This window comes from Plectropomus leopardus, chromosome 19 (genome assembly GCF_026936395.1).
Source record: "Plectropomus leopardus strain MGB_pleo_1.0 chromosome 19, ASM2693639v1, whole genome shotgun sequence".
Taxonomy (NCBI): Eukaryota; Metazoa; Chordata; class Actinopteri; order Perciformes; family Serranidae; genus Plectropomus; species Plectropomus leopardus.
The window spans coordinates 25,786,214-25,811,897 of record NC_142194.1 but is presented as its reverse complement, the minus strand read 5'-3'; the positions used below and the strand labels follow the sequence as shown (position 1 = coordinate 25,811,897).

At 38.7% G+C, this 25,684-nt stretch overlaps 2 protein-coding genes across 17 annotated transcripts in view; one reads left to right on the top strand and one right to left on the bottom strand.

The window, feature by feature from the left end:
• The window catches only part of myocd (myocardin), a 173,889-nt gene extending 168,892 nt beyond the window's left edge, over positions 1–4,997 (top strand). For 11 of the 13 annotated variants that reach the window (XM_088070030.1, XM_088070029.1, XM_088070035.1 and 8 more), the window contains one exon: positions 115–4,997. In XM_088070030.1, coding sequence (XP_087926156.1) covers positions 115–731 — 617 coding nt within the window. In that variant the 3' untranslated portion in view covers positions 732–4,997. The remainder of the gene's footprint in view (positions 1–114) is intronic. The other 2 variants (XM_088070034.1, XM_088070031.1) reach the window with 1 other exon arrangement.
• On the bottom strand, positions 4,995–24,672 carry map2k4b (mitogen-activated protein kinase kinase 4b). 4 transcript variants are annotated; one of them, XM_042507411.2, is made up of 13 exons: positions 24,450–24,668; positions 22,086–22,121; positions 19,042–19,074; positions 17,873–17,975; positions 16,692–16,866; positions 16,396–16,515; positions 15,153–15,272; positions 15,005–15,056; positions 14,316–14,443; positions 10,999–11,076; positions 10,744–10,892; positions 10,514–10,559; positions 4,995–9,586 (listed from the first exon to the last, which is right to left on the bottom strand). In XM_042507411.2, the coding sequence occupies exons 1-13, from the start codon at positions 24,559–24,561 to the stop codon at positions 9,473–9,475; spliced, it is 1,266 nt and encodes a 421-aa protein (XP_042363345.1). In that variant the 5' UTR covers positions 24,562–24,668; the 3' UTR covers positions 4,995–9,472. The 4 variants fall into 4 exon arrangements, with proteins under 4 accessions (XP_042363345.1, XP_042363343.1, XP_042363342.1 ...); XM_042507409.2 differs by lacking the exon at positions 22,086–22,121 and having other exon boundaries at positions 24,450–24,672; XM_042507408.2 differs by lacking the exon at positions 19,042–19,074.
• Between the last annotated feature and the right edge of the window lie 1,012 nt (positions 24,673–25,684).

Here is a 25,684-nt window from a genome sequence, read left to right as displayed (position 1 = left end):
AGTTTGGTTTAAAGTCCACATGTAAATCACAGTGACATCACAGTGTGCCCCAAACATTGGTACGGGATCCCAGTACCTGCTGTGACCCTCCCTCCTCTCCTCTTTCTCTTCAAGAGATGCCAGCTAACGCCAGAGAAGAGAGGGAGAGGGCCTCTGTAACCAAAGTTGTGCCTCACATTACTGTGTCCCCAGGGTGTCCAGGCCTCCTCATCCCGAGGTTCCATAGACACTACGAGCACCTGTCCCCCAGCCAGCACCCTTACGACCACTCGGCCAATCACATCCCCGAGAGCCACCTGGAGAATTTGCTGGGAAGTCCAATTGGCCGGGGAGGGGAGGTGGCCCTTCTTAAAATGGCTGCCGAGGACGGAGGGCAGGAAGACGAAGGGAACAGAGATGGCGAAGGGTACGGCAGCCCCCACCACCACCATCGCCACCCTCACCATCCCCAGCAGGACAAACTTCTGACCAACAGAGATCTGATGGACACTCCTCTGTCGCCAATCGGCACCAAGGTGTCCAACGTCCCCGAGGTGCAGGGGATGGTCAGCATGACTTTCAGCGAGACGCCATGGGAGACGATGGAGTGGCTGGACCTGACGCCACCGAGCTCGACCACGGCGTTCAGTATTGCTCCAGCCAGCGGGCCCAGCATCTTCAACACAGAGTTCCTGGATGTCACAGACATTAACTTGAACTCTGCCATGGACCTTCACCTGGAGCACTGGTGAAAGCAGCATGCTAGCCATCGGCCGTCAAGTAGCTGTATGGACCGCTGATTTCAGCCATGACCATACCAAAGAACCATTGACTTCTTCCCTTCACAGATTCAGTCCAAGCGCCAGAATGTGCCTTTTGTTATAACATAGAAGAATGTGACATTAAGTAGACCATTAGCCTTCATTTTAAAGATTGACAACTGAGTCAGAAGTTTAACTACAGAATAATATGTTGACTTATTCTCTCCACTTTACAGAAATTAGCCTCTCATGTTGTGGTCATGCCAAGAACCCAAAGAAAGGTGCATCTTGACATATCTTTGTCCTTTTTTGAACAATGATGCGCACAACTGCCAAACAGTAAAACAGTGGACACATGAAGGATTTTCTAGATAATGGATAATGATTACAGTGCTTTATACCAACACTTTATGCAATATCAGTGTTACCCCACTTAGACTTGAAGACACATTTTGACAATCATTGTATATTTTCTGAGTCTATGTTTGTATTACTGGAAACAAAAACGAAAGGAATTACAAGTTGAATTGGATTGCTTAGTACGGCCATTTTGTAAATATCTTAAATGTACTGACAGAGACAAGTTGACGTCTGCATATTTTGTCAGTGGTGTGGGAGAAGCACACAAACGAATCAAGTGTATTATGTAATCGGTATATCGAACGATGTAAATATGACAAAATTATCTCACTGTGCACCTCTAGCTAAATACACTTTTGTCACAGTTTGCTTGAGCTTAGAATACGTGTGTAGAAATGGTTGTCATTCCTTTGAAGGACCTTTTTTTTATACAACTTTCTTTTCACTATTTGGTGTACTTATCCACAGAATGACATTATTGAGAGAAATGAATGTCTTTGAGTAACCTTTGGTCTTATCGGTTTAATTGGCAGACAAATTGTACCTTAATTGCGACAGATTTTTATGATCTTTTTATTCCAGTTTCCCCTTTACAGTGTATTAGTAATTAGCGATTCCCTGAAAGCTATTGACAGACATGAAAGGGACAGTTCACCCCAAATTACAAAAAAAGAAATTCTCTCCTACCTGTGGTGCTGTTTATCAATCTAGATAGTTTTGGTGTGAGTTGCTGAATGTTGGAGATATCGGCGGTACGGAGATGTCTGCCTTTTTCTAATACAGTGGAACCACTTAGCTTGTGGTGCTTTGAAAACAAACAAACTTTTGAAGCAATTTCACGTAGGAACTATTTTCTTTCTTCAGAACTGCAATCGCCATGCAGAAAGAAGTGTGTATCTACGGCTAGCTAACATTGCACCATTGAGCTAACATTACTGCTCAGTCTAGGAGGACGCCATTAATATTTACCTTGTTGTGAGCAGTTTCATGTAGGAACTATTTTCTTTCTACCAAACTCCTCTTGCCAACCGTATAAACGTAGAGAAGGAAGCATGCATCCACTCGTGGACGTCGGCCTTGGCTGAGCTGTAGCGTTAGCTAACTCATTGATTCCAGGAGAGCTGGCAGTAGATGCATGTGTCCTTCTGCACAGTGATGGGTGGCAGGTGTAGTTTTGTTGAAAGAAAATAGTTCATATGAAACTGCTCACAACATAAACTGTGGATTTTATTAAGAAGCTAAGTTTTTCAAATGTTTTTTGGCTCTTTGAGCACCACAAGCCGAGTGCCATCTAGTTCCAGTATGATGGAGAGCAACTCACACCAAAACATTCTAGACTGATAAACAGCACTGCAGGTAAGAGTAAAAGTATGTCGTTTTTATTTGGGGGTGAACTGTCCCTTAAAGGGCTGATGTTGAGCAAGTGTCTGTAGTTAGACGTGTTTTCCTGGTGTGTCCCATGTTCTAGATGGTGTGGTCCTGCTGTGTGGTGTGCAGACTCAGCCTTAGAGGGCTCCTTTCTCGAGGCTCAGATGAGGCTAAAAGGGAGTGCAGCTAGCTGAAGACCTGAAAGAGAAGCCAGCTCACAGGCCAGAACAATCTAGATTGATAAATAGCACTACAGGTAAGAAAAAATATGTATTTTTTATTTTAGGGTGAATTATCCCTTTAATATAGAAAGCTCCAAAATCAGTCGCAAAATTTGAAAAATGTTAATGAAAAATACAACCTCATCTCTATTTTTCATTAAGTAGTCCTTACAAATTTCACCCTTTCTATTCCCAGGCCACAATTATTTATTTTGTGTTTTTATATTTATCCTGTATTTATACTGACATTCCTCTCTAATAATCTTTGATTTACTGGGAAAACAACAGTGCTGCCATTTTGACCACAGACATTTCTTAGTAAATCAACTCTCTTAAAAATGTGATACAAAGTGAAGGAACCACTTCGAGAAGCCATGCTTACTTAAATCACTTTTCTTCAAAGAAACCTATGTGGTGGACATGTCCATTATTAGCACTTGTGAATAGGAAAATGTAATATATTCAGATCTTTACTGTGAATACTTCATATTACCACCGCATAAATGTGTACCAGAGCCAGCCTATACACACAGTAGTTACACTAATGAGAGAATTTAAGACTCAAAACTTTGAAGTTTTTAGTTTTGGTAAGTATTTAAGGTTTTTATCACATATTTAAAGGGGTTTGATGAGAATATCAATACCACTCTCATATCTATACTAAATGCTAAATATCAGGCTGCAGTCCGTTAGCTTAGCCTGCATAGAGACTGGAAGCTGGGAAACAGCTAGCCTGCTAGCTAACTTACTGTCGTTTCCTGTCCTTGGCAGCATTTTAGCCTCTCCCTTGGTTAAGCTAATCGCGGCTACTACCTCCAACACTCACTAATTAACACATTATATCTTGTTAACAGACCGCCCCAGGGATGGTGTTTTTCTGTAGGCTGATGTGGAAGTTAGCGTTGCCCTAGTTCCCTCGTCAAAAAGCCTATGGGATTTTATCATTGGATCATTGCAGAAACTAAGCTCTGTGGCAAACAAACATTTATGATACTAACATGTTCTGTTTAACAAGATAATCTTCACAAATGAATACCACTTTTAGGATTTTCAAGCCTAAATGCTGCGGCCAGACATTAAAATGCTATTGTTAGGCTATAAAGGAATTACACTACAGTCGCATGACTTAACGTAGCCTCCACGAGGAGGCTGCACAGCTGTATCTAATGTGATGACGGCTACTTGCTAGCAACCACATTTTTAAAACAATAAAAGGTTAAAAATTCACAAGTGGGGTATTTACTGACATATTTTATGTTGTAGGACAAAACATGATAGTCTCTTAAACTTGTGTTAACCACAGATCTTATTCAAGGCATCTAACAAAAATAATATTTAGAAAACCCTTTTTCTTCAAGATGGGGAAACTGGGAGTGCTGAAATTCTAACTCATTTCCAGGTTTTACAACTCATTCCTGGGGCACTCTGTATAAGGCTGCAGTGTGTTAGCTTAGCTTACATAGACACTGGTCACTGGGAAACAGCTAGCCTTAACTTACTGCTGCCTGTAAAACACAAGGCAAAATCTGAGCCTGTCTCTTACTTAAGTGTATCTAGGCAAGCATCTCCAACGCTCTTTTATTTTCGCGTTATATCTTAATTTAATGCAGCACATAACCCCTCGTAAAATCACAACGTGTTTTTGCACTTTGTTTTTTGTGCAAATTAAACACATGAAATATAATGTGTCAATTAGTGAGCTATATTTATCCTGGTGGGTGGATTTCATTACCTTTGGACAGTCTGACTAGCTTTTTGCTTGTTTTGTTGTGTTAAGCTAGCTAAGCTAGGCTAATCATGTTTATATTTAATAGACAAATATGAGAGTGATATCAATCTTCTTGTTCTAACTATCGGCAAGAAAAAAATACTTCCCAAAATGTTAAAATATTGCTTTAAGTGCATTGGCCAAAACATTTCTTGCATTTACAGCTACGTTGTCTGTAAACAGGTCTCAGAGTTCTGTTGACACCAAGTATTGCTTTATTTCCTGTTACTTATGAAATGTTGCACTTGTTAAATTGTTATCTTTGGTTGTATGGTTACATCTAGGCGATGAATTCCCATCTTTAATATATGAGAAAGCTGATATTCTTCACTTCATGTCTTCTGCTGTAAGAATATCGACTGGTCTTTTTTATCCGGTGGGGTTCAATAATTTCCCTTATCAGGACAAAAAAAACAAAAAAAACAATCACGTCTGACAGGAGCTTCCATGTTGCTTGGCCACTGACTTGCGTTACTATTGTACAGAAACATCCCTGTATACTACAGAAAGAAGAGCAATAAACTTATCACAGCAAAATCATTTCTGAACTTTTTTTTATTAATGTCCAATTCACAAGAAGCACACAATACAGGTTTTCAATATTTTCCATGGGAACTTTATTTGTAACCCTCGATAAAGATACAATATAATATTCATCGACCTTAATACCTTATAATCTAATATGAACATTCTAATAAATTGCAATTTATACAACATGTACCCTGGAGATTCATATTCACCAGTGGAAATGTGTCCCTTGAGTGAGGAACAGATCTGGAGGCTGTTTGCAGTGACGGCTCCGTCTGCCGTGCCAGATTAGACTGTGGGTTTTCTCAGGGTTTGCACCATTTCACATCACAGATAGAATAATGGAGACAACAGAGCTGACAATATTCTCCATTCAAACTGTCGAGAACATAATGTCTGGATGCTGCATCTCCACCAACTTGGATGTGATGTTTTACCCTCCTGAATAAGTCACAAGTATTCAACAAATAAAGAGGGACCCCAAACTTCCGCATGACAGTGGTGGCCATTTAACAACATGGGGGACATCTGTAGAGACCTGTGATAGAATTTTAAATAAAACCTAAATGGGAGCTCCAGCTAATTTGATCAGTTTCCTAGTTATCAGGGGGACTGGTCAGCCTCTTAAACAAACAGCTTTTTTGGCTCCAGAGGAGTTTTGTCAAGTCTGAGAAAATAACCCTGATGGTGTCATCAAGGTTATTCTTTTTTGTTTTGGAGCTTTGCCCAAATGAAAGACTAAAAGTCAGGATAGCTCAGGCATCTGTTTAACCTTTCATTGATCATCTGTCTCTTACAGACATTTCTTTTAATGTAATTGAACTATATGCAGTAAATCTAACAGTGAGGGGAAAAGTCAAGAAATAGAAGTCGATCAATCATTAAGCTAGAAGAATACAAATAATAGAAATACCGAGCTGATCTTCAGAAAGCCAACAGCTGAGTTTAGGGAGTAATTAGGGAACTAATTACTCATTTAGGGAGTAATTAGTTCCCTAAATGATCATTTGTATTTCAGTTACTCACTCAAACAAAACTTTGTTTTTTCACACGCCTGTTCATGAATAAGGAATCCAAAAAGTGAGAACGAGTTTGATGAATTGAAGTTATAGGGGTCCAAATAAAAAAACAAACAGCTAAACTAAATCAAAACATTACTTTACAAACTCTCACACAACTCCCGTGTTCAGCAAAGTGATATTGCTGTCTATGGAGTCTGGTTTTGCAGAGAGCATGAATAAGTTTCAGTTCCCCGGTGAAAAGCGCTGAATAAATGAGACTTGGATTATACGGCAAGAGTTGTGTGAGAGTTTTGATATAATTTTGCTGTTGTTTAACACAGACCACATTTACTTCAATTTATCAGGAATTTTCTCTGTTTTTGGATTCCTCGTTCACCCTGGAGACTTGTGGGAAAAACAAAGTTTACTTCAGTAATTCATCATAACATAGGGTAAGTAATTGATACACAGATGGTCATTTGGAAGGTGAAGTATTACCTTGAAGTCACTGTATACCTCTTGGCTTATTATTGTATAGACTGTGTTACATTAAATTGCTTCACATTATTAGTATTTGCTCAGACAAGGCAGGCCATGCATAATGGTATATTAATAGGATTTGTTGACGAACAACAAAAAATAAATAATAACATCCTTATCCATTAAGGTAATTTATTACATCACAGGTCTCCACAGTGTCCTATTTTGAAGGACCACCTTCTGTTTAGAGAGTGTGGTTAAGTAGCGTCCACTTTACGGCTGAGTGATCCCACCTGATACATGTGGTTTTCTGCGAGGGAACGATAGCAGGTGGATCTCAATAGTCTCAAACTGCGGCCTCCCCTTCACCTGTCCTGGTATATATCAGCACCAGTGGCAGTAGACAGGTGAGGGAACTTGTTTAAGACTACAGAGATGCATCCCGAGTGAAATACATGGTATGGCGTGGGAAACATTCTATCATCAGTGCGAGACATGCCGAGTCACGGAGGAAACATGCTGAGTTAATGCAGACCTTAAGGGTCAAAGAGCAGTGACGGCACGAGGAGAGATCTACCTCCTCTCCTGACAGTTATGGGGATGGTACAGAAGTGGACATTGTGTCATTTAGCAGCATTTATAGGTGTCATTTTTTGTTTCTTGTCAGGACTTTTAAAAAATGCAGTCACTACTGTTTGCCTTAACGTGGCAGCATGGTGGATCTGTGATCAGTGTGGATGAGCAGTTGAACTGTACAGTGCTATGGCAGGCTGCTGAGGAGCATCAGGACTCAAACTGAAACATACAGACTTTCATTCTTCACCCGGATCTCCTCACAGTTTGATTTGAGCCTTTTACTGTCCAGCAGAACCTGCCAGGAACAGCAGATTAGATGTTCTATATACATACACATTTACATCAGTGGACATAATGTCCTAAAGTAACTTTACATCAGGCAATGAAGCATTGCATTAGACCCAGTTTGTGCATCTTATATATTGTCATAATGTTTGAGTGACTGAGCATAACAACTGTTCTATAGAGAAATCGCAGATCTCTTAAAAACTTGTTCACTTACAATGCTTACTGAAGTTCTAATTCTTAAAGTTTTCGCAACTCATTCTCATTCCCAGGTCGTCAAATACTGACCCTTTGTCATGACCCCTGGAGTCTCATAGCGACACACAGGGCACCATTTATCTACATGTCACACAGCTGAAACATATTTCAATGCAGGATCAATGTTGTGAAAGTTAGGTTTAGGCAATAAAACTAATAAAACTACTACTTGCAGACTTCCTTACTCTTTATACTATGTCAGATGCAGCTCAGCATCAATGTTAAAATCGTGATGTGTCTCAGAAAGACACTAAAGGGAGCCTTTGGCGTCAATATCACACGCAAAGGGAGAGTGGTCATGCATTGGCATTTGATTACCTGAGAATGAGAATGTGCCTATCTGTTCTTCTGAGATATTGCAGATCTCTTAAAGACTCAAGAGTTCATTGCTTCACTTGATGCAGTTCTAAGTGTTTTCATAACTCATTCTCATTCCCAGGTTGTCAAATATCAAAGTTTTGTCACACCCCTTTAGAGTCTAATAGGGACGCACAGGGCACCATTTTCACATATCTATGTGACACACAGCTTAAATACATAGCGCATGGTTAATGTTGTGAAACAGTCTCAGGTATAGGCAACATTACCATTTTGTTAGGTTTAGAAAAAAGATCCAGTTTTGGGTCAAAAGACACGTTTGTTGTTATGTTATGTGAAAACAACATTGACTTCTGGTTTTGCACAGGACACAAACTGTGGTGAAAGTCCTGTTTTGTTTGACCCACCTCCCCTTTCTTCTGCCATACACAGATGTCCTTTCTCTTTCTGTTATGTCAGTTGCTCTCACTGTCAAAGATTGCCATGGGGAGTTTTTTGAAAACCTGATGTCTCTCAAAAGACGCTAAAGGGAGCCTTTAATGTTGATATAATACACAAAGGGGGAATAGCAAAGTATTAGTATTTGACAACCTGGTTTTTCACTTACTATGAATTATTTAATTTTTTTTTTTTTTTATTGTGCATTTGATACCATACCAAAATATTCTTCCAGAAGAGGGCTTAAAAGCCATTTGGCAAACAGCTGCGTTGAATGATCTCCTGAGTTTAGGGAGTTTATGGATTGCTTTAGAAAACCACATGCTTGGCTCTGTGACTCAAACATTAAGCTAACACATGAAAGGTACAAACTGTGGCTAACTTTGGATGTGAGAAATGTATATGTCCTAATCATGTGTCAAGACAAACTCTCACAGATTGCATATTGAAAAAAAAGACAGAAGTAAAGCCACGCTACCGAATCCATGAGCTCTCCGAAGAGAAACACTCTTGCATACTCATTCATTTACCATGAGTGAAGGTGCCAACAACAAACTGTGTGAAAAGAGTGTGTGTGTGTGTGTGTGTTTAGACAGTAGGTCTATCAGCATACATCTGTACATGTCAATAATTCAGAGGTGAACACACATATGCATACATACAGTCCACAATGTACATTTCAATAGGTGGCTATTTTTGTTCATACGTCATGAGTGTCACTGTTCAACATTTTATTTGGTAGATTCTGTATTTGTGTACAACTTCAAGTATATATATATACCATATATGTATACTCTATTCCTTTCTCCCCACAAAAAGATACATTGCAATTCACGAAGACAATGTCTTCAAGTTTTTCTGGGTGAAGATGGGTGACAATATTTTCGGTCTTACTGACTAAAATGAGACGATGAGAGCTGGAAGAGTTAACAATATTCTGCTTGTTACACCGTTCGGACTTAGTTCCGTTGCTCTTTGGAACGTGTGAATAAACAGCTGATCCTAAGTAACTCTGAGGGCTAAGATCAAGGTCAAAGCGTTGCATCACAAAGCTTAGTGTCCCACCCACTGCATGTTGGGTGACCCCCCTGCCCCACCCCCACCCCTACCCCTTTCCCCAGCCAAACTCCATCAGTCCACATACATAGGAGAGATGGGAGAAGCGGGGATCTGATCCAGGATGCGACATACATAACTGGCGACATCCACGAAACGCTCTTCATACATCAGAATGAAGGGATGTTTCTGGAAGACAGACACAGTGAGCGTCAGGCTGATGCACGACACCGAGGAGCTCAAAAAGATCACTGATGACATTTCTTCAAGGAGTCTTAGTTGTTGTTCCTCAGACAGCCAGCTGATTATGTGTTAACCTTTAGGGACTGTTTGGCTCATTTTAAAGGCTTTTCATTCTTCATGTTTTAATAATTTTGCCTGTGTTCACGCATATTGCATACATTTTGGAGCAGATTGTGTAATTTTGTTTAATCTTGGAATTTCAAGCTCAGCTCCTACAATAAGTCTAAAATAAAGTGTGTAAACAAAAAAATGCACCACTGTAACCCATTCAAACTGCAATTTTTGATCCCACAGCCATCAAAGCATAAAAACATGCATTGTATTATTTCTGGATATCACACTGGAATTGGAATATGTAATTTTTACTATTTTCTCCCTGATGATGTCATTTTTTCCATATTTGGCATATGGATAAATACATGCTATTTCCACTAGGTCCACTGGGTTCCATGAAAAAAAAGTTTACAGGTTTTTTATAGAGTTGTCATGGTAACATTTCTTTGCCAGTTTTGCCTATTAGCCTGTTTACACCTGGCATTAACATGTGTCCTGGGTAATCCCATTACAAGTGGACAGGGCAAAATACAAGTGACACAACCACTGAGGTGTATTGTGATGCAATCACTCAAACCACTTGCTGAGGTGGTCTTGGATGCATTTCACCACATATCTTTTAAAGTGTAAAAGCATATGCGTCCCTGTCAGTTTAATCAGTAACTCTGTGTGTGGTATCAAATGTAGCAAACGGTTTCATCTCCATAAAATACTCTAAAGTGGAGAGAAAAATCAATTCACTGCCCTTTTCAGAATCACTGACAGTTAAGAGACACTCTTGATCTGAAGTACTGATTGATGACAACAGACAGAACTTACCAGAAGCTCCTTGTACTTTGGCCTTTTTGATTCATCCTTTGTAAGGCTGGACAGAAAAACAACAAAAGGTCTCCATCAGCTACTCAAATTCCCACAGAAATTGAAAACTGCACAAATGAATGATGTGTTTGACTGTTCTGTGTTGCATTTTAACTGGATGTTGTGCCTGCTCTTTGTAATGTGTGATAGTTGCCACACTGATCGGACAGAGCAAGTGTCATGCTGCTTACCATAGGTTAACAAAGTTGATGAACTTGGGGGAGAACTGCCTCTCCTCAGAGTTGCTCAGCTGCGGAGGCTCCCCTTTCACCACTTGCGTCAGCTGATCAAAAACACTATTCCACTTGGGATACGGGAACCGTCCCGTGGCCAGCTCATACTGAAAGCAAACACAGATTTAGATGGTGTGTTTTTTACTTTGTGCGACTGCTCTGTTCACTCACACTTGCTCAGACATAAGAAAGCTAATATTGTTTTAGTCTTACCAGGGTGATTCCCAAGCTCCACACATCAGAGCGCACATCGTAGCCTTGTCTGGAAGCACTGGGGTCTATCCTTTCAGGCTGGAACACACACAGGAAACAGAGCTGTGATACTGAGATACCTCACTGAATCCACACGACAGCTGTCTCCTTCCATGGGCAGGTCAAAGGTCAGGGTCAAAAACTGAGCACAAAAATGTGGTAAAGCTTATGCCTCTACCTTCTCAGTATTGTCAAGCATGTTTATAATGTCACAGCATGTTTAATGCAAGTATTGGTGAGAAAAGGTGAATGATGAACCAGTGCACGCAATGCTTCTATAAGTTATTACAAACGCAATCATGACAGCTTGACATTTGGGATTTTTCTACATAAGCTTACCAAACTTGCCTTATCACTACTGTTAATATTAAATATATTTATGGAAAAAAATTAAATTGTTGTCAATATAGCAAGTAAAAATAATATCTTAAATGCTGTAATGCATTTCTTCTTCACATTTTCTGTATTAATTAATTAATATTCTGTGTGCTGGCCCGTGAACCGCTCGCTGACAATCACTGCTGTAAGACATTATGAGAAACTTGTATCTCAGCCTCATATCTCAAAATAATAAGAAAATTTCTTAAAATAATAATGAGTGTCTCAAATAATTTAGCTGTCTTAAAATGAATTAATATTTCACAATAATGAGAAACTTTGTCATAGGATTTACTTATCTCAATGACATCGCCTCTCAAAAAAAAAACTTTCTCAAAATAATGACTTCTTAGTACGCCAAAGTAATGAGAAAATTTGGCACAATTATTAACTTCTTAAAATAAAGAGAAATTTTCAAAAAAATAATGACTTACTTATCTCAAAATAATGACTTAGTTTTGCAAAAGCTATTGAGAAACTTTCTCCAAATAATGACTTATCTCAAAAAATGGCTTGGCGTCATTTCTCATCACCTTGTCACTTTCCCTCACCTTCATATGAATTACATCGTTTGTTTACAAACTCAATTTCAAATTATATTTTTGTGATCACTGTTTACATAAATGCTATGATGTAGAGAATCGGACAGTGTCTGCTTCATAAAGTCTGTTTTTTCATCATGTTTTTGATATGTGAATGTGTCTGCCTTTATCTCTGATACTTTTAGCTGTCATTAAGTTGGGTGCTCATGCAAACCACAGTGGCAAAGGGATTATGATGTTTATAGATAAACCAAAAAAAAAGCCTTAATCTCTGAATTATAGTGATGACAATATATATTAAATACTTAAAACACAACGAATAACAGTATTCGAAATGTATAATATACAAAATGATTGTGCATTGTTGATTTTGATGGACAACCAAATATTATCTGGTGGCTTCCTCGCTGTCCAATGAAATTATTTATCCCGCCCACCATGTAGCAGGTTAGATTACATAGGTAAGGTGAAAGGGCAGATAATCAGGTTTGGTTGAATATCGGAGAAAGTTGCATGAAACGCGGCTAAACACAGAAAACTTTCACCTAAAGTTAATCTGCTGTCTCCATGTGTTAATATGTGTTTAGTGTTAATTATATGAATCACAATGTGGATAAAAAAAATGAAGTACGCCGCCTGTTTCAGCGCGTGCACCGAGTCCTGACGCCTTTTGCGAAGGTGAGTTCAGTCAGCCGCTAGCCGTGATGCTAATTTTTTCCATGTTAAACTCCATTTAAATGTGCTAAAAACATTAGCGTCTAACGCCCGCTAGCTTAAATGCTAATGAGGGCCATTTGAAATCCCACTCCATGATTCTAGAGCGGTTTACGGCTGAAAAACATGACAAATAATAAGTTTTAAAAATACTTCCAATAAGCAATATGTTCTGTTGTGTTAGTATATTAAGAAAACTGTCGTTTATTTTGTTTCCATGCACATCTTTATGCATTTTGAGTTAACTGTTGTTGCCTAGCTGTTGGCTAAGATGTACTTTGTTAGTGAATTTAACTATTGGCACAGATATATTTGTTTTACTCAATATTTTAAAGGTTCGTTGAATTTACAAAAATAATACTGTTGTGCTGCAATTAAGTATTTACTACAAGTATAGCTCTTTAAACGACTTATATTTGGATATGAGTTAAATTGTTATTTTTGAAAACACAGTTGAACCACAAATGTTGTACACAGAAGTTGTGAATTGGAGCATTAAGTTGATTTCATTAGCTGTATTCTATGACCAGCAAAGCTCATAAAGGTGACAATATGACCTCATGTATAGGTTATGCTGTTTTGAGTCCCTCGAAGACAAGCTAAGATCTTCAGAAGAGAGTCCAAAGATTATGAGATGACTTCAGAGAGGACTGTTTTCCAGAACTGGACGGCGAGCCCAAAACGTGCTGTCCCAGTGAGGAGGCTGATCATCTATGTCAAGAATGGTAGGACTAAACTCTACACACACATACAGATCAGAGGACAGGGAATATCTTCCGGAATACCAGTCCAATAGACTACTCGTGTTGGATAAAAAATGTTTCTAATACAGTAGTTGAACCATATACTTGGTGCTTATATATATATATACATATATTTATACTTTTTTTTATGTGCACAGTTTTTTTTGTTGTTTATTTCCTGATTAAATCTGCGAATACATTTATATGATAATTTAAGCTTATCTATTGAACTTACCTTAGGAGTTCAACCTTTTATTTCCAAACATTCAATATATGCAAAGAATATCTATATTTGAGTCCTGTGTTTCTGTTCTCTATGGTCATCTAGCCTTTTGGCTCCCATCATTCCTAAAGTTTCCTGAGTCTGGTCCAGCTGTTACAGGTGTCTGTAACGTCCCTTTTTTCCATACTGTACTTTGTTGACACATATGCCCCTTTCCACCAAGATCAGCACAGGTTTTTCAAACATGGGCAAATCTGCTCAGTATTGGTCTGTTAAATATTGTGTATGTTGATGTGTCAGACAGACAGGAGAACGGGTAGACAGCAACAGGAACAGAAGTCTGTGAAAACTTTAAATGAAGCCTTTAAGATTCAGTGCAGATGTATTTGGATCGTTGTTTTAGCGCTGCTTTAGGAGGTGACGGATGGTAACTAGTGACAGCGGGTCATTGTATCTCACTGGTTAGGGAGCTGAAATTAGCCCATTCACCCGGGTGTTGTGTTTCCATCAATGCCGATTGGAACAGGAGGTGATAAAAACCTGAGTCTACTGAGGAGTCATGTGGCCCAGGTGTGAATGCTAATTGTACGCATTGTCATTGCATTAATAAGCCAGATGTTAGGGGGTGGTAGCAGATTTTTTATGAAGTGGGAATGAGGCTCTACTGGTTACACTTACCGCCATGTAGGGCCTGCAGCCCGCGTCTCTGGTCTTGGCTATGGAGTCCACCAGCTGACCGCTGATGCCAAAATCACACAGCTTGATATTACCCTTTCGGTCCATGAGAATGTTGGAAGGTTTGATGTCTAAAATGACAGGATGAAATGGTTTTTAAGCAGAGTTACATTAATAGAATTGATCCAAGGATCTGAATGTTATTACCAACAGACATGTTTGGATTTGTCAACAGCCAATACTTTGTGCTGACAGTAAATATCTTTCAATTGAATAATATGACCTGTACGAAATTTTCCAAAAATCTTCTGAGTTGTAATTAATTACATTTTGCAAACAATATACAGGGTTCCCGCAGTCATGAAATTTCAGGAAAAGTTAGGAAAGTAAAAAAAAAATTTTCCAGACCTGGAGATGGTTTGGAATTAATAGAATATTTTGGAAAAGTTTTACAGAGACATCATTTTGGCTGTTGTTTCATTTATATTCATAAAATACTAAAAACATGTCTAATATGATTCAAAATATGTTGTGTTAAAATGTAGATGTGCATGTTTCTAGGCCAACCCATTTTAAACTACTTAAATAAAGTCATGGGAATGGGGTGAAATATTAAGGAAAAGTTCTGGAAAGGTTTTAAAAATTAATTTGTAAAAATGTGTGGGAACCCTGATTAAAAGGGTAAGACTTACCTCTGTGAATTATTTTCAAGTTTTCTTTTAAGTGGTTCAGTGCTTTAACGGTCTGTTGAAGACAACATTAAAACACATCAGTTCTGTTTCCCTGATACACATGGTGTGAAATCAAAATAAGTACGAAAAAAGTGAATAATCTACTTACCGCTAATGTTATTTTGCCTAATATTTCCTCTGGAATGACGTAATCTAATGCACAATATACATATTTGTAGAATTTGTCTAATGAGGTAGCCATAAGTTCCATACAAATCCAACAGTCCCCCTGAAACAGAGAGTCAGAGGTCAGTAAGAAGCTCCATCAAATTCAATGTGTCACTGATTATCAAAAAATATTTGATTCCATGCAAGTGCTGCTACAAAGTAAACAAAGAGTACTGCAGGGATGATGGGTATTTTTTTTGTTCTTTTGTTTTTTGTAAGCCAACATGGATGTTAACATTGTCTTGGTTCCCTTGACAAAAATTAATTATTTTCCACAAGTATATGATAGTAGTAGTATATAGTGGTATATAGAGTATTTACTGAGGAATCTCTCAAGCCTGTGATAACCACAGACCTCATTACAGTCATCTGACCAAAAACCCATTCAAAAAGCTACCTGACTTTGAGATGAGGAAACTGGAGCGCTGAAATGCTAACTCCTTTCTGTGTTTTAGGACTCATTCCTGCTGCACTTTGTAGACATCAGCCCATTTACACTGCCTGTTCAAAGTGGTGATGTCAGGCGAAAACGGCGTTTTGGAGCCCTGAAAACGCAAACTTTTGAAACCAAGTTCCAGAGTGTAATCTTTTGAAAACGCAACCCCTTCTGTCACCGTGTAAACTGTCAGAACAGTGAGAACAGCGACGTCACAGTCGCACTGTGTTCATACGCCTGATGTTCCTCTATGATGTGTCATTACAAAGTTACACTGCCAGTTACTGGCCTGGCATGCATACTACTGAGTTATTGGTATTTTTTCGGATTTGTGTACACGAGGATCGTTCTCACAATGTTATCATATGAACTCAGATTTATTTTAAAAATGCAAATAATGGACGTTTTTGGTTTTATTAGGGTCATTTTTGTCTAAACATGGCCTTAAAAAGCAGCTAGCAGCAGTTAGCAGCTAATTCAAAGACAAAGAACAGCTGCCAAAAAATGTACGCCCTGAAACTTTATACAAACGTCACAACTCCGCAACTCCGGTATCATTCAAATTTCCTACTCGTAATTACAACTTTTGAGGGCTGTTCATGTGCTCATAACACCTAAATAGTGTATTTCCGAGGAGCACGTGATGACAGTATTAGTGACCCTATAGTGCGATCTGTCTATAAAAAGGGCGATAGACGAGACAGGAGCATGACGTGGTGCGTTTGAGGTCAATGAGTTTTGGTCAGACCTCTCTGAAGAGAGCGCCGTAGAACTGAACGATGTAGGGACAGTCACTACTCCTCATCACCACGTCGAGATCCATCAGCAGCTGCTTCTGCTCCTTCTCATCCACGGTGGAGCGAATCCTCTGAGAGACACAAAGAACACTTTAACACTTCAGATTTATTCATACTTTAAAGATCATCTGTTGGTGATTAGCGGAATGGCACAGTATGATAACAAGAGTCTTGGATTAATGAAATTATGGATTCATTATTGTTGTGGATGAGGTAAAGTCAGGTGTGGTGAGGAGTCTGTCAGCACCTTGACGGCCATGATCTGGCCTGTTGGTTTGTGGACCATCTTGTTGACGGAGCCATACGCCCCGCGACCAATCTCCCCGAGGTCTCTCAGATCCTCTGCTGTGAAGTCACAATGCTGCTCAGGCGAGATCTTGAGCTTCCCCGACGACTCAATACTGTGTGTCCGCAGACGCTCTCTGGAGGAGCACAGAGGACAGGATGAGACAGGAGGAGACAGAGTCCACAGGAAGGAAGGAGGAAGTAAAGAAAGAGCCGTGACAGGAACATGCATTATAGATTAATGTGGAAGGATAGATATTTAAAACAACTGAAGTGGCTTTGTAATCTGAGCTTCCCTCTATGATTTGACTCTTTGATTATCTGGAAAAAGGAAGCTAACTAATGATGGAAGCTGCTGTGAATCACTTCCTGCCTCCATCCCCCAGATTTACTAAGTGTATGTGAGGGTGAAAAGAACCCACCATCAGGCCTTTCGTGCTGGATTGGTGCAGAGTGAACGCATCTTTCTCTGTCCACTCGTCTTTGAAAACTCAGTTTTCTTAGTCAACTTTTCTTTTCTTTGCATATTTGAATAGTGACCTCCTCATCGCATTGGGGACGTAATGTCCACTGAGAGAAGACGCCCAAGTCTCGCTTTCTCATGCCCTCCGGTCAGAAAGTAAACCGCTGAGTTAGCCATTAACTAACTTGCTAATTTTGAACGGACGCCTGTTAGCCGACCCTTGAATTCTGACATGCAATGAATTTAACGTCATACACTTGCCGGCTCTCAATGTTGTCATGACAACAATGTCAAACAGGGAAACAATTACTTTTAATGCTTAATCACAGGTCAGGATTGCTGTAACGATATCCAAATATATATATAAATAAGTAGATATATAATATATTATACAAAACTGTTGATTTATTGATAAGTATAAAACGTTTTTCTTTTTTTTTTTTTCAAAGTAGGAAAAGTACACTTTATTTCATTGCATTAGTGTATTCCCAATACTAGGTGTGGGCTGGCTTCGGATTGACTTGTCTGGACTTTGAGAATGTCTACTCTATGGGAAAGAGTCTTTTTGGGCCTTATGGCATCAGGTGACGCACCCAGATGGTGGAATTCCACCTCTGGCCACTATGTAAAATTGGCTACAAAGCCGGGTGTCGTTTTCTCAGGACTTGGTCTCTACTCACATGTGAGGGTTCTGGAAAGACGGAGCCGTTGGATGGAGCGGGAGCCTGGAGGCTGGTTTCACTGGAGGGTTGGCGAAGTTCAACTTCAAAGCTTTACGTTTACCTGGCAGGACAAAGAGAGAAACAGATCCAGATTCCCACAACATGCACACCACACTGTGGGTTCAGCCAGCTGCTACACACAGTGTGATCAAGTAACCTCAGTAACCTCTGTCTCTACACACTTGAGATAAGCCTTTACATGTTTTCAGGAAGCAATATTATGTCAATTTTCTTATGACCCAGGTACCAGCACGTTATTGTGTTCTGTACAGGTAGATGCGGCTGAAAGGTCAGGTTATTTTGTTCCGGTCAATGACCTTTGGGTTATCTCAAGCTCTTGTGAAGATCAGAGGAAGCACAAAATGCATTTTGAACACAAGCAAGGTGCCCAGATGTACAGGGGTTCCCAATACTCAGACATTGAACCAGTTCCTTTAGCTCTCGAGGGTTCCTTTTCATCCAAATCATGTAGTTATTTGAGTCACTGGAATGCCAAAAGAGCCTTAACTGCAGGATACTGACATTGGAAATCCCTGTCCAAAACATTTTCATTTAGAACTTTATTTAAAGTGTGCAATTCAAACCTGAGCAGTTCCCTCGAAAAAATCAAAGCGACCCAACACTTAGACAGCACTTGATTCCAATTTGAGTCAACAGTCACCTGTTAGTGCACATTAGGATGCATCTGCAGAATAAAGCTGCCCATCAGCATCGCTTCTTTGCAAAGTGCCTGGTTAAAGTGTTGGGTCGTCTTTGCCATGCCCTGTCCAACCAGCTCCTCAGTGCAAACAGACCACTTAACCTTTAAGCCCCGGTGCAAATGAATCTCTCTTGGCCATAACTGCATTTGTGACAGTTAACAGCAGTGAACAGTGGACAGAGGACAGACTCCCCAACTACCAGAGCACCACACAGGCTGTGTCAGTAGTATACAGCGGCTTCCTGTCACTGAATTTATCCTGTTAAATTTGAGCATGAAGATCAATAACAATGTGGATCAATCACTAGAGAGCCAATGACTGAACAGAAACACATCTCAATCAAAGTCGGTGAAGAAAGGAAACCACTTTAGACTACTGAGGTGTGCCCACAAAGAGTAGAGGTCGGTGTGCGAGTCTGTTGCTTACTTTGGGGCACTCCAGACAGGCTTATCTGAAACCCTGAAGTAAAGAAAAAACATTTTACTACATTTTCTTTGAGCTTGTTAAAGTGCGAGGGGGTCATTGTTTAGTAAGACAGGGTTCCTGCAGATCCTTAAAAAGTCTTAAAAAGGCATTGAATTCATTCATCTAAAAATAAGGCTGTAATTGATATATAAATGTCTTAAACCAATCTTTTAAAAATGTGAAGACATGCAAAATAGGATGTCTATGTATTGTTTTTTTTTCTGGCAAAAATATAATTAGGTAACTTTAAATATCTCTTACATTAATGTCACCAAAAAGTCATGTTTAATGTTACATAAATATTTGGGTGAAATTCATCCAAACGGTAAATAATTAATGCCGCTTCTTTTGTTGTTTTTTTCCCTTTAATTTTGGTTACTGTAAAATTCTAAAAATTCATTCCAAATGGCTTTAACAAAGACTTAAAAAGTATTGAATCCAACTTGCTTTAAGCTGTAGGAACTCTGGTCAGAGCCAGTGCTGACAGTGGAATACGAGGCAGGTTACTTAAAATGGCAAAAAAAGCACCATATTTAAGTGAGTCTGGTTCGGTGCACTGACATGCAGCTGTACCACCCGTAACTTGTTCCACTTTATTCCCAGTGTAGTGAAGGATAAGTCAGCCTTACCAGGTTTAGTCAACACTAGTCCAATCACAGATTGTATTAAAATGATTTGATTGCTTTGCTTCATCTCCTCCTGTTAGCATTTCTGTACTATTTCACATTAGACAACAAAAATTAGATGAAAAAGTGGATGATGGTTCTGGGTTTAGTTTTTGACAAATTAGTCATTGATTGTTAGAATCATGGAAAGACTAACCAAGATGATTTTAAGTTTTATTTTGTCCTTGTCAAGTTTGAATGAAGTGTATTTCATGATAAGTTAACAGTTAAGCTCACATTAGTCGTGTTCAGATAAAGAGAGACTTTCAGAAGGTGTACAGTCGATTTTTTCTGTTTAATAAGAAAAACAGGTATGAGAATATCTACCTATCTACTGATCTTTAGAGTTTGACTTTCTTTTGTTTATTTTTGAAATCTCACTAACACGATACAATCCTATGCTACAAAACCTGGTGAAATGTCTGTAAGGTATGAAAATATGGATACCACCTATGCCGGTCCGTTAATCTATACCATAAGCCAGTAGAACAGCAGCAGCACTCCAGGGGCCAGATGCATAAATGATGTGTACATACAAAAGCCATGTGTACGCCTTTTCCCAAACATTAACTTTTATTTTTAAAGTCTGGATGTGCAGTCGAGAATGTCTGCACCTCACACACTCTTCATAGCCGCGTACACACACTTTTAGCTAAGATAGCTGTAGGTAATATGATAGGAAGGAGATTAAATATAAGATGAGAGACTGAAAACAACGTTTTAAGGTTGTTTGCTAACTTCACTTTTTTAATTTATTTTTTATTTTTTGCAGTGTACACTGCACACTTAAAAATGTCAATTAAAGGTGCATTTATAAAGTTCATCCTAATTTGCGTGGGTAATACATTTCAGCATTATTTTTATTTACATTCATCTCCTTTTACCGGCATTTTGTAAAGTTAAGTTTACACATGGACGCTATGAATGAACCATTTGTCCTTCAGACATTTAACCTTTAGGGACTGTTTGGCACATTTTAAAGGCATTTCATTCTTAATTTTTTGATAATTCAAGCTGTGTTCATGCATATGGCATACATATTGCTAAGATTGGGTGTTCTTGTTTGATCTTGGAATTTCAAGCTCAGCTCCTACAATAAGTCTAAAATACACTGCTTTAACAAAACTGTTACATTCACACTGTTAAGTGCAAAACATTGAGCCACTGAAACCCATTCAAACTGCATTTGTTGATCCCACAGCCGTCAAAGCATAAAAACATTTACCATATGTGGCATATGTTATTTCTGCGAGGTGCACAGGCATAGTCAGTGTTGTTGCAGGACATATCCCAGGATGTGATAGTAAAAAATCTATTTTGCATGTAGTATATTGAAACTATATATATATATATATATATATATATATATATATATATATATATATATATATATATATATATATATATTTTTAGTATTTTTAGTCTAAAAACATAGTGGCATCATGCCAAAACCCTGGCATTTAAAGGGTTAAAATTCTGAAAAGTAATGAATATTTGATATTTAAGATTAGGGCCGATGTTACTTAAAAGTATGCTCAATGAAAGTAGAAAACAATATTAACGTATAATACTTGTAAAGCTTGATTTTGAAAAGTGCATTTTGTGCACAGAGCGATACAAGTGAGTGCAATATTAAAGCAGGCCCAAAGGGTTAATAATATTGACAACTGAGATTTCAGGGCAACGATAATTTGCAGAAATGTGATGAATTAGTGGTACCAACGCTACAAATATCCACAGCTGTGCATGTTGATGGCTGAGCGCTGGAGAACCTCAACGATGCAGCACAGTTGGTGAAATTGCCCTTTTTTTTCTGCAATTCTCACTAACCGGTGAAACGTATGGTGAAGGGGCACATGTATGAAAATACAAAAGAATGTTAAAGAGCATTTCTATGTCCAGTGATGATGAACTGCAGATGTGCACCCCATGCCACAATGGCATAAAAAAAAATAATTGCGTATGCATATTTCTGCCTCTGTGCGTTTGTTGTGAATCTACATCAACTTTTATGCATCTGGCACCAGGAGTTAACTGTGGCATTTCTTTAAGAATTTGGATGTGAGACTTTAACAGCCACATTCTGATAATCCTCCCAGACGTGGTTGCTTGATGCAGTGTCTCATCATGGGGTCTGTTTACTGTGTCTACTTATGTACATCAACATGGGAACAGGCAGAAAAAATGGATAAAACAAATAGAAATAAAAATGGTCAATAGAGGAAGGTTGATGAGGAACATTTCAAGGAATCCCTTTGCCAACATATGTCCTGATCAAACACAATATAAACACATAAACCCCAATGGCAGGCTAAAACCTTGTAAAATAAGTGTGAATACCTGTTTCATTTTGACATCTCCAGCAGCTGTTGGTTTCTGTAAGGTTTAGATAGAACATTTGATACTAGACATCTGTCACAAAGGAAGAAATACAACTCAGATGTGTTGACCACATGACTGTACTGCTGTTAATTAGGTTGGTAAAAAGTCAACCAATCGATGGACATGCCATTTGTTATCCACCATCAACACATCCATAATCACACACAACGCTGCCTGACTGCTCGACTTTTAAAGTAAGATTTAGACATAACACGAGCATACAGTATGTGAAGCAGTCACCTCTATGCTGGGTGTGATTTAATACAAGCTTTCATAAGGAACATTTCAAATGGACGATGATCCATATTAGTGTAAATTTGGGACTGTTCATTATTTATCAGAGGGGATTGGGTGGTGCAAAAAGGGGGAGGCATGTCAAATATTTTAAGCACTGGGCAGAAGGTTATGTTTTTGATTTAGGCTAAGGGGAGGTGCATACCAAACCAAGGCAAGTCAACATTAAAGATCCCCCAAATTTTTCAAAGCCAGAAACTATCAAACTTATGCTTATAGTTGGATTTTCACATTTCTGACAGTCCCTGAACACATTATGTGGGACAAATGCTTCCATCTAAAAAAAAACCCCAAAAAACATAAACCAAATCTGAGCTAAATTGGTGATATTTATCAAAATTACTTTATTGTGCATATCACATTTAAAAATTGGCCTTTCAAACTTAATGTTTAAAAAAAAATATATAACAACTACTTTATGGTGGAAGGGAGGTCATGCATTTTCCCCAAGTCAGTCAGGGAGACTCCAGAAGAAACAATTGTGTCTTCAGGGAGGACAAAACACAAAACAAACAAACAAACAAAAAAAAAACACAACACAAAGTCACCCCCCTCTAACAGTAAATGGTAAATACTGAACAGTCCCTTACATTGGCTACCACAGACTATCTGCCTCAGGTGGCACTAGACTCTGCTTTGCCATTTTCTATTATGACTTTATGACTTGTATCTAAGGACACCGATGTGGTTCAAAGCATCGTATAGAAACAGTTGTGACTGAATTAGTCGGATATGCAAAAACTGTTCTTAGCTGGCTATAGGCTTGGCTTTCCGTCCGATAAAGGATATAGAGAGTTGACTAGCAGTTAGCTTGAAATATACAGGGCTGTATTGTGTGAACAGACGACAGGCGTAGTGTTTGAGTTACTAACGTTATTGTAGCAGTATTTCAGACAGGGGTGTTTCTCACATTGACGTTATTTGGTGTTAACAACATACTAAACGACATGAACCTCGTGACGTTGTCAGACGACTATAGCAAATACATCGGCGATGTTTACAAGTGCTAAATATTCCCACTGTATCAAACTTTAACCGTATTATTATGTGTGTTATAGACAGCGGTGTATTCAAACAGTGGCCTGGCTCAGGAGAGAGAGATACTTGAGTGTAGGCCTTCGTGCTACTTGTAGCAGCCTGGTGCTAATCATATCGGTAAATAAACATCCATTGAATACATCTTTATGATGCCACACGCTTGTAATTAAGGTTTTATTACTATTGTCAGACTGGAGGAATGATAATACCTCCACGGGTCTGTGGGTTCGGCAGCTAGACTGGGGCTACTGCATCACTGCTAACCTGGGAACCGTGTAGTTTCAGGGAGCTACTTCAAGCTAACCACAGAAAGCTAGAGACTTAGCGGATGCCGCGCAATTCAATCTTCAAAATAAAATCGGTGTGACGTCCAGCTAACGACCCTGCAGAGATCACAACAGTATTCAAAATATTTTACATACGTTTAAAATATGCATAACACTAATTGATCATTTAAGTATGTGAACATTCCAATATTTATATTTATATATTTATATATATGGGGCGTTTAATGTCTACACTGAAAATCAGTCTAAATATTAAATATCTTATTCTGTTTGTTAACAATATACCTCAGTTTAATTGAGGATAAATGAGAAGGGATTTCACAAATAGGCTTTGTAGTGCTCGTACACATATAGCCCCCTACTTTTTCTACAACGACAGTAATATATTTTAATTTGCCAGCTCAGTTCAGCCAGCTCAACACCATATTAAACCAGTCCAAGGACCACATGTTAGATTTACACGAGCAAATCATTTTTAAAACATTTAAAGTAGTTCGTATTTATAAATATAGTTAGCTAAATATTGGTATGAGTGATGTTGTCCTGTTTAAAACAACGCGGATCTTATTTTGAAAATTCGGACCGGAAAGTTGTGATTATTCTGTGGGTTTTCTGCTTCTGGAAAGCTATAAGCTACATTTTCTTACTAACTCTAAAGTCTATGGTAGAAAAACAAAGATCTTACATAAAGACCGTTGCCTACCTTGCATGCTGCTGCTCTGTGTCTGCGGGTGAAAATGGTGCGACGTGGATCCGACAATGTTGCTGCTGTTGCTGGAGCTTGTGGAGTTGCTGTCAGGACTGGGAGTCGCCATTGTTGTCTTGTATTCCTGTGGGCAGCAGCAGCAGCAGCGCTCGGGCTGCAGTGCAGACAGGCAAACTTCCTCTCTGCCTCCACACGGGACACTGCGACACTTGAACGCAGCAGCTGCGCCACGGCCACGTCTGTGCCGCTGCTGCCTTCAAGATCTGTCGAAAATAACCACATCACGACTTCATAACGCAGTGTTTGATGGATTTCTGTCTGTTTTATTAATCAGCACACTCTACCCCCTTTAGTTCTTCATATTCTCACGTTTTATAATAAATCAATGACCTCTTTTAAATCTTAAAACACGTTTTTGTAGAGCTGCTTTTATGTAATAGCTTTTTATTTATATTTTATTTACCCTTTTATTTTTTTTAGTCTGTCTCGATCCTGCCTATTATTATTATTATTATTATTATTATTATTATTATGTTGACTTTTTTCTTTCTTTCTTTTTATTGTATTTACTTTTAATGTTTTTAGTGTTTTTATCTCATTATCATCTGTCTTCTTTCTAATATGTTCTTGCGTCTGATTGCTTGTGTAATTCTGCCTTAATCTCTGGCCTTAGTATTACAAGATTGTTGGCCTTTATTGCTTGGTTGCCTTTGGGGTATCTGCTTCTGCTTTGCTTTTTTGTGTAAGAATTTATAAACTCTGTTTTTAAATGTGCTATATACATAAAGTTATTATTGTTATTCTTAGTAGTAGTTGTCGTAAACACAAAAGTGGGTATGTACCTTTAATCAACATAGTTACTGTGTTCTTGTAGCACTTTGGCCCTCCCAAGGCCGGCTCTCGCCATTTTGGTGCCCGAGGCAAGATTGGGATTTGAAGACACGTTGAAACATTACAAAATTACCTCAACTTGCCTCCTCAAATTCAGTCAACTTTAAAATTTGAGGCAGCCCGGACACTAACGTTTTTATGTTAATTCATTTTTCAATCAGCTAATTGATTCATCGACTAATTGTTTAAGCTGTACTTGTTTAAACTGGAACTTATAACAAAATTTTACTAACTTAAGCTTTTTATGCAAAATCTAAATTTGTAAAGTAACTTGTGCAAAGTACAATTTGTTCCCCCTGGAATGTAGTGACATAGAAGTATTGAGTGGTATGAAAAGAAAA